The sequence below is a fragment of the Pelodiscus sinensis genome, unplaced genomic scaffold (genome assembly GCF_049634645.1).
Source record: "Pelodiscus sinensis isolate JC-2024 unplaced genomic scaffold, ASM4963464v1 ctg80, whole genome shotgun sequence".
NCBI classification, from domain to species: domain Eukaryota; kingdom Metazoa; phylum Chordata; order Testudines; family Trionychidae; genus Pelodiscus; species Pelodiscus sinensis.
This window is the reverse complement of record NW_027465901.1, coordinates 69612-84359: the sequence shown is the minus strand read 5'-3', so window position 1 is coordinate 84359 and position 14748 is coordinate 69612. Positions and strand designations below refer to the sequence as shown.

Sequence of the window (14748 nt, the reverse complement as noted above, 5' to 3'; positions counted from 1 at the left end):
CCTACTGGGTACGCTTCCAGGGGAGCCAAGGTATAAAAGGCTGCAGGCCTGCTCAGAAAGGGCAGACCTAGTGCCCAACCTCCCAAGTCGCAGACCGGACTGCCAGAGAGGGAGTCGCCAGGCCCACTGAATGCGCCGCTGCCAGGCCCAAGCCGGGCTCAACCCCAACGACAGAGCCGCCAGCCAACCCCCCGTGACCCAGGCACTGGACTGGCCACTGCAAACCCTGACGCTGACTTGGGAAGTACCGTTACCGCCACCTGACTCGTGCCAACAGGTGGGACCACGACGGGCCGGGGGAAGGGGGTAGGAAGCGACCCAGGGCAGGGAGCTGGAAAAGCCCCCGAGGGCTTGGCGCATTGCGGGGAGGACCCCCCGCCAAGCCAGTGGTGGGAGCCGCGTGCCACTGATAGGGCCCTGGGTTGGGGCCCAGTGGAGAGAGAGGGCCTGGGGCCCCCTATCCCTCCTGCCCTGGACCCCGGCGAGTGGGGGTCGGCTGAAGGACTAGGCCTTAGAGCCTGTGTACAAAGGACTAGGCCGGGAGGTCGTATTTCCCCTAATACAGGGGCAGCATACTGTGAGACTAGGCCAGTGGGCCGTATTTCCCCTAATAAAGGGGCATCGTACTTTGAGACTAGGCCCGAGTGGTCTAAACTATGCCCCAGACTTGGGCGGCACCTGCCCTGGACTTGGGCGGCACCCCCCCGAGGAGGGGTGGGGGGGGCTGCCCCCAGACAAGGGTCATAATTCAAAATGATCAGGACAAACTGAAGAAATGGTCTGAGGTAAATAGGATGCAGTTTAATAAGGACAAATGCAAAGTACTCCACTTTGTGTGAAACTGATTGTTCCTTCCTTACAGAATGGGAAGTAACTGTCTAGGAAGGAGTACTGCAGAAAGGGATCAAGGGGTTACAGTGGACCACAAGCTAAATGAGTCAGTGTGACACTGTTGCAAAAACATCAAACATGATTCTGGGATGCATTAACAGGAGTGTTGTGAGCAAGACACGAGAAATCATTCTTCCGCTCTGTTCTGTGCTGAGTAGACCTCAGTTGGAGTATTGTGTCCAGTTCTGGGCACCACATTTCAAGAAAGGTGTGGAGAAATTGGAGAAGGTCCAGAGAAGAGCAACAAAAAATGATTAAAGGTCTAGAAAACATGAGCTATGAAGGAAGACTGAAAGAATTGGGCTTGTTTAGTATGGAAAGTAGAGAGACTGAGAGGGGGCATGTTATCTATTTTCAGGTATCTAAAAGGTAACAAAGAGGAGGGAAAAAAATCGTTCTCCTTGGCCTCTTAGGATAAGACAAGAAGCAATGTGCTTAAACTGCAGCAAGGGAGGTTTAGGTTGGACATTAGGGAAAAGCTTCTTAACTGTGTCAGGATAGTTAAACACTGGAATAAGTTACTTAGGGAGGTTGTGGGATCTCCATCTCTGGAGATTTTTAAGAGTAGATTAGATAAATGTTTATCAGGAGTGGTCTAGATGCTACTGGGTCCTGCTGTGAGGGCAGGGGACTGGACTCAATGACCTATCAAGGTCCCTTCAAGTTCTAGTGTTCTATGATTCAAGTCTATCTGCTTCATGCTTTGTTAAAAAGATATTAATCTGTCTTTTTTCTGACTGCTTCTCCTTCTCTCCTTTCAGTATCCTGTACAAAACGAAACTACCTTTCATTCTGGCCATGAATAAGGTAAGTGGAATCTAGTGTCAATGTCCAAGTGACTAAGTTACCTTTTTATACATTTTATCTAAACACGAATTATTTGCGTTCAATACAGGGGTAATTGGGTGAACCTCTGTGGCCTGTGTTATACAGAAAGTCAGAGTAGATAATGGTTGTTTCTGTTCTGAAGGAAAAAACCCTCTTTGAATAGGAGGCTTATTGCTGATGTAGAAAAGAAAGTCAGTTAAGCTTGGCTGTAAGGTAACTGATAGATATGATTAAATCTAGGTAAGTGACAGCATTTCAAGTTGGTAATCCATTAAATATTTTTGAAGGATGCTAGTTATGTCATCCTATCTGGTATCTCAACACAGGAGTTGAACTGAGTGGAATAGAAGAGTTTTGCTCTCCAGGAAATTCTCTCGAAACTGGATAAATTGCTAGATTCCTTCCTTTTCCTCTTTCTCATACCAAAGTGTTAAACTTTCTGTGATGCCTCAGTCTAGAGATGTTATTTTGTGGGGTCCTTTCCGGATGCTAAGTTTTGTAAAAGCATGTATGCAACTTAGAACACTATACTCCTAAATCACTTAAGGATCTTTTAAAAAAAAAATTCTCACAGAGGTTAGAATCTAAATATAAGATGAGGCACAATAGGTAAAAGTTTGACAGGCAATAATAGGGAGAAGGGAATTCAGGGCCAGGGTAACACTGCTAAGACTCTTCAGCTACAGAGGTAGCTAGTGCACAACATGATTTTTTTTAATTCAGTTCTGCCTTTAAAAATACCCTTTAAAACTGTCTGTTGCTGCTTTTTTGTTACGAACATACTTGTGTGTCCCTACACATAAGTGATCACCCCCATTTCTGTTCTCCCAGTGCCCTTTCCAGAGTTTACAGTGTGCCATCTCCCAGAAGACAGCTTTTCCTTTTTAAAAAAAAAAATCAGAGCTTTTGAAGTACTGAGATTATTTGCCTCTACTGCTCCTTCTCACTGCGCTGGACCTGCCAGACAGAACGTATCCTTTCAGCTAGACATGTAGTTCAATTCCATATCTACCCCCATAGTCCTGCTCTATCCTGATGAATTAGAGAGACTTTTCTAAACCTACCACTTCTCAATAATGGGCTGAGTTTCCTTGCCCAACAGAAAAAGTACAAATGGAATCTTGTAAACAAATGCCTTTCTCTTGCCTAAATCCTTTCATTTATGAGTCTCCTATGCTGTAATGCACATCCTGTGGCAAAGCCTGTTGGTTCTGTTCATTGGCACTACTAAATTGTGCACTTGGCAGACACCAGTCAGCCTAAGGATGTGTTTCCATGCCTGTTGTATATACCAATGTATACTCTTAAAAGGGATGTTGTTAGCTTGAAGTCTAGTCCACTTTTACAAACATGAAAGTTATTTCAGGTGCTGTGTATTTCCAGGTGTTACTCTTACTTCTCTCTCTCTGTTGCCTTGGTGTATCTCTGCCTTGAATGCCAGCCTCACTTCCTCCCTGATCAACAAGCCATTGTCCTGAATGCTCACACTACATTCACCCCTGCTATGGAGGCCACCACTATGTATTACCTACTTGTAAATGTCAGGACTGCCTCTGGATCTTTTTTGTTTGTTTTAATTCAGCATTTCATTAGCTGCCTTCCAGTCATCTGACACCGAGGCTGATTTAAGGGTTAGGTTCTACACCACAGTAGTTCTTCAGTTTTGTAAGAACTTCAGAATACTTTGATAAATACCATGTGGTCCTAGTGACTCATTATTGTTTGTATCAATCTGTTCCCAAACCACCTTATAGAATCAAATGAAATACAAATATTAAATGAATCAACATGTTCCATAGAATCGCTATGGATAGTAATTCCATGCTCCAATAATAAGAAATTAGCAGTAGGGATATATTACTTACCAGGACAGCGATACTGACCTAGAAATACTGAGGGAGATTAGAGAGGCTACCAAAATAAAGAACTCTATAATAATGGGGGATTTTAATTATCCCTATATTGACTGGATACATGTCACCTCAGAAAGAGAAGCAGAGAGAAAATTTCTCAATGGCTTAAATGACTGCTTCTTAGAGCTGCTGGTGCAGGAACCCGCAAGGGGGGAGAGGCAATTCTCGATTTAGTCCTGAGTGGAGCGTAGGATCAGGTCCAGGAGATAACCATTACAGGACCGGTTGGGAATAGTGACCATAATATAATAACATTTAACATTCCTGTGGTGGGAAGAACACCTCAGCAGTCCAGCACCCTGGCATTTAATTTAAAAAGGGGGATTTACACAAAAATGAGGAGGTTAGTTAAACAGAAATTAAAAGGCACAATGGCTAGAGCCAAATCCCTGCAAGCCGCATGGAAACTTTTTAAAGACACCATAATAGATGCCCAACTTAAATATATACCCCAAATTAAACATAGCAAGAGACCTAAAAAAGAGTCACCGTGGCTTAACCACCATGTAAAAGAAGCAGTGAGGGACAAAAAGGTAACTTTTAAGAAGTAAAAGTCCATTCCTAGTGAGATAAATAGAAAGGAACATAAACACTGTCAAATCAAGTGTAAAAATGTAATAAGAAAAGTAAAAAAAGATTTTGAGGAACAACTAGCCAAAAACTCAAAAAGAAATAACAAAATGTTTAAGTACATTAGAAGCAGGAAGCCTGCTGCTAAACCTGTGGGTCCCCTAGACGATTGAGATATAAAAGGAGCAATCAAGGATGATAAAGCCATTGCGGAGAAACTAAATGATTTCTTTGCTTCAGTCTTCACGGCTGAGGACATTGGGGAGATTCCCAAATCTGCACCGTCCTTTGTGGGTGATGAATCTGAGGAACTGTCCTGGATTGAAGTGTCATTAGAGGAGGTTTTGGAACAAATAGAAAAACTTAATGTTAACAAATCTCCAGGACCAGCTGGCATTCATCCAAGGGTTCTAAAAGAACTCAAATGGGAAATTGCTGAACTATTATCTGTGGTTTGTAACCTATCCTTTAAATCGGCTTCCGTACCCAATGACAGGAAGGTAGCCAACATGATACCAATATTTAAAAAGGGCTCTAGAGGCGATCCTGGCAATTACAGATCGGTAAGCCTAACTTCAGTACCGGGCAAATTAGTCAAAACAATAGTAAAGAATACAATTGTGAAGCATGTACAAGAACATAATTTGTTGGACAAAAGCCAACATGGTTTCTGTAAAGGTAAATCATGTCTTACTAATCTACTAGTGATAGAAATGTAGCCGTGTTAGTCTGGTGTAGCTGAAACAAAAAACAGGACTATGTAGCACTTTAAAGACTAACAATATGGTTTATTAGGTGATGAGCTTTCGTGGGCCAGACCCACTTCCTCAGATCAAATAGTGGAAGAAAATTGTCACAACCATATATACCAAAGGATACAATTAAAAAAAAATGAACACATATGAAAAGGACAAATCAAATTTTAGAACAGAAGGGAGATTGGGGGGGGGGAGTAAATGTCTGTGAGCTAATGATATTAGAGGTGATAATTGGGGAAGCTATCTTTGTAATGAGTAAGATAATTAGAGTCTTTATTCAGACTTAGGCGTAAAGTGTCGAATTTAAGCATGAATGACAGTTCAGAGGATTCTCTTTCAAGTGTAGTCTTAAAAGGCCTTTGAAGCAGGATGCAAGTAATCAAGTCGTTGAGACAATGTCCTTTCTGGTTGAAATGGCAAGAAACTGTTTTTTTTTGTGATCCTGTCTAATATCTGTTTTGTGAGCATTGATCCTTTGGCGAAGTGTCTGAGACATTTGTCCAGTGTACATAGCAGATGGACACTTTCGGCACATGATAGCATAAATTATATTTCTGGATGCGCAGGAATATGTGTTCTTGATCTTATAACTCACTTGGTTAGGTCCAATAATGGTATCAGCAGAGTGAATATGTGGACAAAGCTGACAACTATTCTTCCACTATTTGATCTGAGGAAGTGGGTCTGGCCCACGAAAGCTCATCACCTAATAAACCATCTTGTTAGTCTTTAAAGTGCTACATAGTCCTGTTTTTTTGTTTAATCTACTAGAGTTCTTTGAAGGGGTTAACAAACATGCAGACAAGGGGGATCCAGTAGATATAGTATACTTAGATTTTCAGAAAGCCTTTGACCAAGGTCCCTCACCAAAGGCTCTTGTGTAAATTACATGGCCATGGGATAAGAGGGAAGGTCCTTTCTTGGATTGAGAACTGATTAAAAGACAGGAAACAAAGGGTAGGAATAAATGGTAAATTTTCAGAATGGAGAGGGGTAACTAGTGGTGTCCGGCCCCGAGTCCTCCGCCGCTTGCTCCCTATCTCCCTGGTCTGCTGGCCACCCCAGCAGACCAGGGAGACGGGGAGCAGCTTTTCTCGCCCCGGAGGAGGTGGGCGGCAGGACCAGGCGTCCCGCCGCTCCAGTCCTCCGGGGTGAGAAAAATCCCCGTTCGTAACTGCAGATCCGACGTAAGTCGGATCCGCGTAACTCGGGAACTGCCTGTACCCCCAATACATCAATTTCATACACACTGTCAGGGCCTCATTGACTTCAGTGGAACTGTATAAATCCTCCCATGTTGATCAAATTGCAGTAGCACTGCCTTAAACTATAAATCTGACCTTTTAAAATTGGAATACTATTGGGATTTGTGCGCTTTTCAAATTGAAACACCTGAACCGACACAAGAAAGCATGGAATATTTCCGACCAGAGAATGTTTTGGAAAGTTATGAGCATTTGAAAATGGAGATGGAAATAAATGTGTTTACTAACCTTTACTCTCCAGTACTGTCACTTGTCCTTGCTAACACAGAACCAACCAACCACCATTATCTCTGAAAACTGCCTTTTCCTTTCCTTATACATTCCAGACAGATATCATTGATCACAGTTTTGCAGTAGAGTGGATGCAGGATTTTGAGATCTTTCAAGATGCCTTGAATCAAGAGACAACATATGTTAGTAACCTTACCCGTTCCATGAGCCTGGTATTGGATGAGTTTTACAGCTCACTCAAGGTAAGCTTCCTGACCTGTTTCCTGCTGCCTATGCAGGAATCTCTCTTCACTGCTCTGGGCTGTGGGTCCCTTGTTGAGTCCTGCACCATGGGGTATAGAGGGCACTATTTCTCTGCATCATTCTTCAAAGAATAAGGACCAAATACTTTGGATTACTTTATTCTGCCTCCGAGGAAGAGGAGTCTACAAGCTGGCAGAGGGGTAATATAAAATTAAATTGCAAATAAATCACCAGAGAAAGCAAAGAATGAAGTAGAGGTGCTTTTTGGAGTGTCCCTGTGGGTGCTCCACTGTAGGTGTTTTGACACCCCTGTGCTTCTAATCGGAAGTCTTCGGCAGCAGTATTTCCCCCGGGTACTGGCACTGCTTGTGACTCAGTGAGCATTCTGACACGTGAGCACCATCAATCGTTGCCTCAGTTTCTTCTCAACTGCTCCTGGTTTGGTTGGTACAGAACAGCGCTCCATGATAGAAGTTGTTAGAGTTTATGTAGTTTTATTCATGGTTCTCTTTCTCTCTCCTCCTCTTCCCTATTAGTGTAAAAAAAGGGGGGGGATCACCGTTTTTATTCTATAGTTCTTATATAGTTAGGTTCACTGGGCTTCAAGAGATGCCTGGCCGGCAGAATGTCCATTCCAATCTTGGATGGGCATGCCTAGTGCATTAGATGCCTTACTAATAACCATTCACCAAAATCCTGCTACCACTGTAAGAAGCTCTTAGCCAGGTTACTCAAGACGCAAGCTCCAGCATAAGCTTCTTTCTATGGAAAACACTCAAAGACTGGCGTTGGAACCGCCTTCAACTACATTGCCCCTTTGTACATATCCAGCGGCAATATCAGACCAGGGTTCGGCACCGAGGGACGAGCCCTCCAAAAAAAGGTGAAGAGAAAGCATTCTTTACCTCCTGCTGACAGACCTACAAAGAAGACATCCCTGCAGCACAAGCCCTTTTCATCCAGGGCTAAAGCCTCTAGGGAAGTGCAGGTATCGGGGAAGTCCAGCACGGACAAGCCCCGAGGGGCAGGCTCATCTAAGGATGCATGCCCTCTGGTACAGAAGGCCTTGGTTCTGATGAAGCTGGCACCCAGGACGCTATCACAACCTATGGTGAAGGGGTGACCGCATCCGACTTTGATAACTCCTACAAAGTACCAAGAGCCTCCTGGCACCATAGACATCCGAGGCGCGTGAAGACTTGATACCAAGACCATTGACCACTCAGTGAAATTTAGTGGTATGTCAATACTAGGCACGCTGCTCTTCAATACCAACACAACACCATTATCAGTGGGGCATAGCAGATTAGCCACTCCTGCAAGATCGGTACCTCACTTCTCTAGTGACAGTGAGGATGAGCAAGATGTACAGTTCTGTGTTCAAGATACCCTCAGCGTGTAGACTCACAGGCGGTCTTGTCCTCTTCTTATAGTTTATCAATAAAAAAGTCATCTGAAAATGGTTTTACATATATTTTGCAAGGAGAACAGAGTAATTCACAATTCTAATTAGCAGGGATGCAGAGGAGTATGATTTCCCGCCAAGGAGGTCTAGCCTTTTCAGTTTTTGTCGTATGGGATCGACTTCAGTTGTGCTTTTCCTCGTTATTTGCCACATCAACCACCAGAGTTCCGTGGGATGTGAAAAGAGAAACTTGGCACACATCTTCTATTACACTTTTTTTACTGTGATACAGCTAAACATTATGAATTTAAAGTTACGATGTTGTCACGTTATCTTTAATGTTTATGCTATGAAAATGCTTGAGTCCCATGAGAACTGGGATAAATGGAGCTATATTGTGCAGGGCACTACATACATATATAGAAAGGATCTAGTCTTTGCCTCAAAGAACTTAAAGACGACAATAAGTGGGCATAACAGAGTGAGTAAGGAAGAGATGATGAATGTAACAGACACAGGAATGTAGGCTGTATACCATCCTGATAGTTCTGGGTCATTTAAAGGATGGGTCATTTCTGCAGTCATAGCAATGCAAAACTATCTCCAGAATTCCTTTCCCATAAAGTTTATTTAGAACCCCTTATATGAACAGTTTCTCGTTTCTTTTTCAGGTTGTTGGTGTTTCTGCTGTACTGGGTACAGGACTGGATGAATTTTTTGTGCAAGTCTCTGAAGCTGTAGGTGAATATGAGAGGTGAGATGGTGATTTTCAGTGAGAGGAGAAGGTGTCCTTGAGCTAAAGAATGCTATTCAACTACCCGTTCGTGTGCTTGTTGCTTTGTTTGAATGCGTGCTGGTCTTTTGCAGCTCATTTGGCCAAGAGCAATGGTCCCTGAACTGTGGGGAAAGCCCTCGTAGTATGGTCCAGAAGAATGTTGAGTAAGGCGTGGTATGGCTGGGCCAGCCCTCATAGGAGGTGGTGAGAATGTGCTGCACAGTCCCTCCCCCCGCCAGCCCCAAACGCTGCTCTGCTCCTGACCATGGCAGTGGCCCTGACTCTTAACCACAGAGAGGGTAGGGGGAGGGTGTGACCAAAAAGTTTGCAGTCCACTGGTTTTATTTGTTATAAAACACCTATCGTGTGTGTGCTAGAGTACAAAAATAAGACATTCAAAATGCACAAACTGTCCAGCCATTAATTTCAAAATGGTAATTGCTCAGTAGAAAAAAACAACTCCAGAATAGAGAACCCATTCAAGCCACCTCATTCTTGGAAGCCTCAGAATAGACTAGGTTTGCATTGTGTCCAGAAAGCACACATCAGGGCACTGGCAGACTCAGATATTGAGCAAATTCAAGGACCCTTCACAGGAACATCCTGCCAGAAGTTCTCTCCTCTTCAGACTGATGAAGTTCCAGTTGAAGCCTCGCTGAGATTGAAGTTGTGCCTCTTCTCTCATGGAATACTGTCAGACTGTCTGGTTGCTTTGTAAGGTTGAACTCAATACCAGGGGTCTAAGACTCAGTGCCAGTCCTCACATGCCAGCAACCACATGCTGGCCAGATCGTGGAACTGCTTAGGCTGTAGATGGCTCACAAGCCTTGTGTTTGAAACCCCTGCTCAACACATTGAACTCCCTAAAAAGAGTCCTAAAAAGAGTCATCGTGGCTTCACCACCATGTAAAAGAAGCAGTGAGGGACAAAACGGCATCTTTCAAGAAGCGGAAGTCCTATCCTAGTGAGATAAATAAAAAGGAAGATAAACACTGTCAAATCAAGTGTAAAAATGTAATAAGAAAAGCAAAAAAAGATTTTGAGGAACAGCTAGTCAAAAACTCAAAAAGAAATAACAACATGTTTTTTAAGTACATTAGAAGCAGGAAGCCTGCTAAAAAACCTGTGGGTCCCCTAGATGATCGAGCTATAAAAGGAGCAATCAAGGACGATAAAGCTATTGCGGAGAAACTAAATGATTTCTTTGCTTCAGTCTTCACGGCTGAGGACGTTGGGGAGATTCCTCAATCTGCACCGTAACTTTGTGGGTGATGAATCTGAGGAACTGTCCCGGATTGAAGTGTCATTAGAGGAGGTTTTGGAACAAATAGAAAAACTTAATGTTAACAAATCTCCGGGACCGGATGGCATTCATCCAAGGGTTCTAAAAGAACTCAAATGGGAAATTGCTGAGCTATTATCTGTAGTTTGTAACCTATCCTTTAAATCGTCTTCTGTACCTAATGACTGGAAGGTAGCCAACGTGACACCAATATTTAAAAAGGGCTCTAGAGGCGATCCTGGCAATTACAGACTGGTAAGTGTAACTTCAGTACCGGGCAAATTAGTCGAAACAATAGTAAAGAATAAAATTGTGAAGCATGTAGAAGAGCATAATTTATTGGACAAAAGTCAACATGGTTTCTGTAAAGGGAAATCCTGTCTTACCAATCTGTTAGAGTTCTTTGAAGGGGTTAACAAACATGCAGACAAGGGGGATCCAGTAGACATAGTATACTTGGATTTTCAGAAAGCCTTTGACAAGGTCCCTCACCAAAGGCTCTTGTGTAAATTACATGGCCATGGGATAAGAGGGAAGGTCCTTTCTTGGATTGAGAACTGGTTAAAAGACAGGAAACAAAGGGTAGGAATAAATGGTAAATTTTCAGATTGGAGAGGGGTAACTAGTGGTGTACCTCAAGGGTCAGTCCTGGGACCAATCCTTTTCAACGTATTCATAAATGATCTAGAGAAGGGGGTAAGCAGTGAGGTGGTAAAGTTTGCAGATGATACAAAACTGTTTAGGATAGTCAAGACAGAAGCAGACTGTGAGGGACTCCAAGAAGATCTCACCAAACTGAGTGATTGGGCAACAAAATGGCAAATGAAATTTAATGTGGATAAATGCAAAAGTTATGCACATTGGAAAAAATAACCCCAACTATACATACAGTATGATGGGGGCTAATTTGGCTACAACAAATCAGGAAAGAGATCTTGGAGTTATCGTGGATAGTTCTCTGAAAACTTCCACACAGTGTGCACCAGCTGTCAAAAAGGCAAATAGGATGCGAGGAATTATTAGGAAAGGGATAGAAAATAAGACCCAGAACATCTTACTGCCCCTGTATAAAACTATGGCACGCCCACATCTTGAATACTGTGTACAGATGTGGTCTCCTCATCTCAAAAAGGTATTTTGGCCTTGGAAAGGGTTCACAAAAGGACAACTAAAATGATTTGGAGTTTGGAATGGGTCCCATATGAGGAGAGGTTAAAGCGACTAGGACTCTTCAGTTAGAAAAGAGGAGACTGAGGGGGGATATGATAGAGGTATATAAAATCATGAGTGGTGTGGAGAGATTGAATAAAGAAAAGTTGTTATTTATTAGTTCCTATAATAGAAGAAGTAGAGGACACCCAATGAAATTAAAGGGTAGCAAGTTTAAAACTAATAAAAGAAAGTTGTTCTTCACACAGTGCGTAGTCAACTTGTGGAACTCCTTGCCAGAGGAGGCTGTGAAGGTTAGGACTATAACAGAGTTTAAAGAGAAGCTAGATAATTTCATGGTGGTTAGGTCCATTAAAGGCTATTAGCCAGGGGATAGAAATGGTGTCCCTGGCCTCTGTCTGTCAGAGGCTGGAGCTGGATGGCGCAAGACCAACTGCTTGATCATTGTCTTCGGTCCACCCCCTCTGGGGCACCTGGTGCTGGCCACTGTCGGCAGACAGACTACTGGGCTAGATGGACCTTTGGTCTGACCCAGTACGGCCATTCTTATCTTATGTTTTTAGTAGACTAGCCAGCTGGAACCCTCAGGCGGGGAGCAGCACCAAGCCTCTCAAAGCATCTGTGCCTCTCTGTGCTGCGTGCCTGGAGGGGGATGTATTTGCACCCCTAGCACAATCTCTCCATTCCTATTGGCCAATGAGTGGGAGATTATGATGGGAGCAGAGGCAGTGTACAAAGCTCCCCACCCCTTTGGGTGCAAAGCGCAGAGAAGTACACAGAGCGGGCAGATGCTTTGAGCGATCTGGGTCTGTGGCAGACAGGGATCCTGCCTGAATGACCCAATAGGCTACTGGCTGGGAGATGCCTAGGTAAGCATCTCTCAGCGAGAGTCTGCCTCTGGCACCCCACTCCCTTCTGCATCCCAACTCCCAAAAAGCTTGGAAAACTAAGTCCTGCATCTCTCTCTCTTTATTGGGTAAGATGCAAGAAGTGTTCTAAGCTAATGAGCACTGCCAAGAATTAGCCCTTCTAATCAGGCTCCTGAATTCCAAACCTGTGAGACACTTGTCTTTCTCCAACCCTGGTTGTCACCTACCATGCCACACTGGAACCTTTATGGAGTATTATCAAACTACTACAACCCATATTCAATAGAACACTCCACTGCTGCAGTACACCTTTTAGGGTCTAGAGGTCCTACACGTACCTTTTATAACGTGTGGAATACCTCATCCAATACATTTTAAATGCCCCAATAACAGCTATGTGGATGAAACCAGAGAAGCACTATGTTCTTAAATTAACTTTTACAGGAAAATCATAAGCCAACACCTTATCACCTGTGGGTGAACGTTTTTCACAAAATAATCACTTTATATCTGACCTAACGGATGTTAACATTATTAGATGTAGCATTATTAGAATCATAGGAGACTGAGTCCAATCCCCTTGTTAAAAACAGGACCATTCCCAATTAAATCATCCCAGACAGGGCTTTATCAAGCTCGGACTTAAAAACTTCTAGGGATGGAGATGCCATCATCTCCCTAGGTAGCCCATCCCAGTGCTTCACCATCCTCTAGTGAAATAGTTTTTCCTAATATCCAACCTAGATCTTCCCATTGCAACTTGAGACCATTGCTTCTCATTCTGTCATGTTACCATTGAGAGCAGCTTCTCAACATCATCTCTTGAACCCCCCTTCAGATAGTTGAAGGCTATTAAATCCCCCCTCCCTCTTCTCTTCTGTAAGCTAAATAAGACCAAATCCATCAGTCTCTCTCCTCATGTGCTCCAGCCCCCTAATCATTTTTGTTGCCCTCTGCTGGACACTTTCCCCTGTGACTACATCCTTCTGTAATGGAGGCTCCAGAATTGGGCGCATTACTTCAGATGTGGCCTCACCAGTGCTGAATAAAGGGGAATAATCACTTCTCTTAATCTGCAATGCTCCTCAATATGCTGTTAGTCTTCTTGGCTACAAGGGCACACTGTTGACTCCTATCCAGCATCTCATTCTCGGTAATCCTCAGGTCTTTTTCTGATGAACTGCTATTTAGCCAGTTGGTCCCAAGCCTGTGGCAGTGCTTGGGATTCTTCCATCCCAAGGGCAGGACTCTGTACTTGTCCTTGTTGAACTTGATCAGATTTCTTTTGGCCTAATCCTCAAATTTATCTAGGTGAGGGGTGGGCAAGATACCTTTCGCCGGTTAGATCCAGCCTGCCAAGCCACTGGGTCTGGCCTGCGGACACCTTGCTGGGACCCTCAGGCACACAGCAGCCACTGTTTTAGGCAGAGGGCTGTTCCGTGTGCCTTTGCTTTGGAAGGAGGGGGAGGCTTCATATGATCTTCCTGCCCCCATGCCCAATCCTCAACTCCTATTGGCTGGAAACAACCAGCCAATAGGAGCTGAGAGAATGGCCTGGGGGAAATGGGGTCAGCACAAGCCTCTCCCTCTCCTGAAGCTGAGCGCCACATGGAGGGAACAGCCTGCAGTTTTAAGAGATCTGGCAGGGACCCCAGCCTGCCTTGGGGGTGCAGTAGGGCTGCTGGCCATGAAACCGTTACGTAAGTGCCTCCCAGTCCAAGCCTGCCTCTGGTACCCCTACCCCTCCCGCACCCCAACTCCTTTCCCCAGGTCACAACTCTGCACCCCCCTGCCCCGGGTCACAACTCCCTCCCAGACTCTGTTCCCCTTCCTACACCTCTCTTCCAGGCCAGAATCCTCTCCTGCACCATACCCCCTCCCTGACCCTACACCCCAATCTTCTGACCCAGACCCCATCCCCCTCCTTCACCCAAACTCTCTGACCTCACACTGTCGCCTGCACTCTAGTTCCTTAGGGTACAGAAGGGCACACAGGCTAACTCCATCCTAGTCCTCGTACCAGTATCTTAGATGCCTATATACAAATGCGAGAAGTATGGGTAATAAGCAGGAAGAACTGGAAGTGCTAATAAATAAGTACAATTATGACATTGTTGGTATCACAGAAACTTGGTGGGATAATACACACGATTGGAATGTTTGTATGGAAGGGTACAGCTTGCTCAAGAAGGATAGATGGGAAAATGGGAGGAGGTGTTGCCTTATGTATTAAAATTGAACACACTTGGAGTGAGGTGGAGATGGACATAGGAGACAGAAGTGTTGAGAGTCTCTGGGTTAGACTATAAAAGGGATTAAAAACAAGTGTGATGTCATGCTAGGAGTCTACTACAGGCCACCTACCCAGGTGGAAGAAGTGGATGAGGCTTTTTAAAACAGCTAACAATATCATCCAAAGCCCAAGATTTGGTGGTGATGGGGGACTTCAACTAGCCAGATATATGTTGGGAAAATAACACAGTGGGGCACAGCTTATCCAATAAGTTCTTGGACAGCATTGGAGACAACTTTTTATTTCAGAAGGTTG

The 14748-nt window shown here is 44.1% G+C and overlaps 1 protein-coding gene across 5 annotated transcripts in view; it reads left to right on the top strand.

Annotated features, from left to right (window-relative positions):
* GPN1 (GPN-loop GTPase 1) overlaps positions 1 to 14748 on the top strand; it is a 93385-nt gene that overhangs the window by 36694 nt on the left and 41943 nt on the right. For all 5 annotated transcript variants that reach the window (XR_012899290.1, XM_075916266.1, XM_075916265.1 and 2 more), the window contains 3 exons: positions 1653 to 1698; positions 6552 to 6698; positions 8776 to 8858. Coding sequence is in view for 4 of the 5 variants with exons in the window: in XM_075916266.1 (XP_075772381.1) it covers positions 1653 to 1698; positions 6552 to 6698; positions 8776 to 8858 (276 nt within the window). In the remaining variant the exon portion in view is untranslated. The remainder of the gene's footprint in view (positions 1 to 1652; positions 1699 to 6551; positions 6699 to 8775; positions 8859 to 14748) is intronic.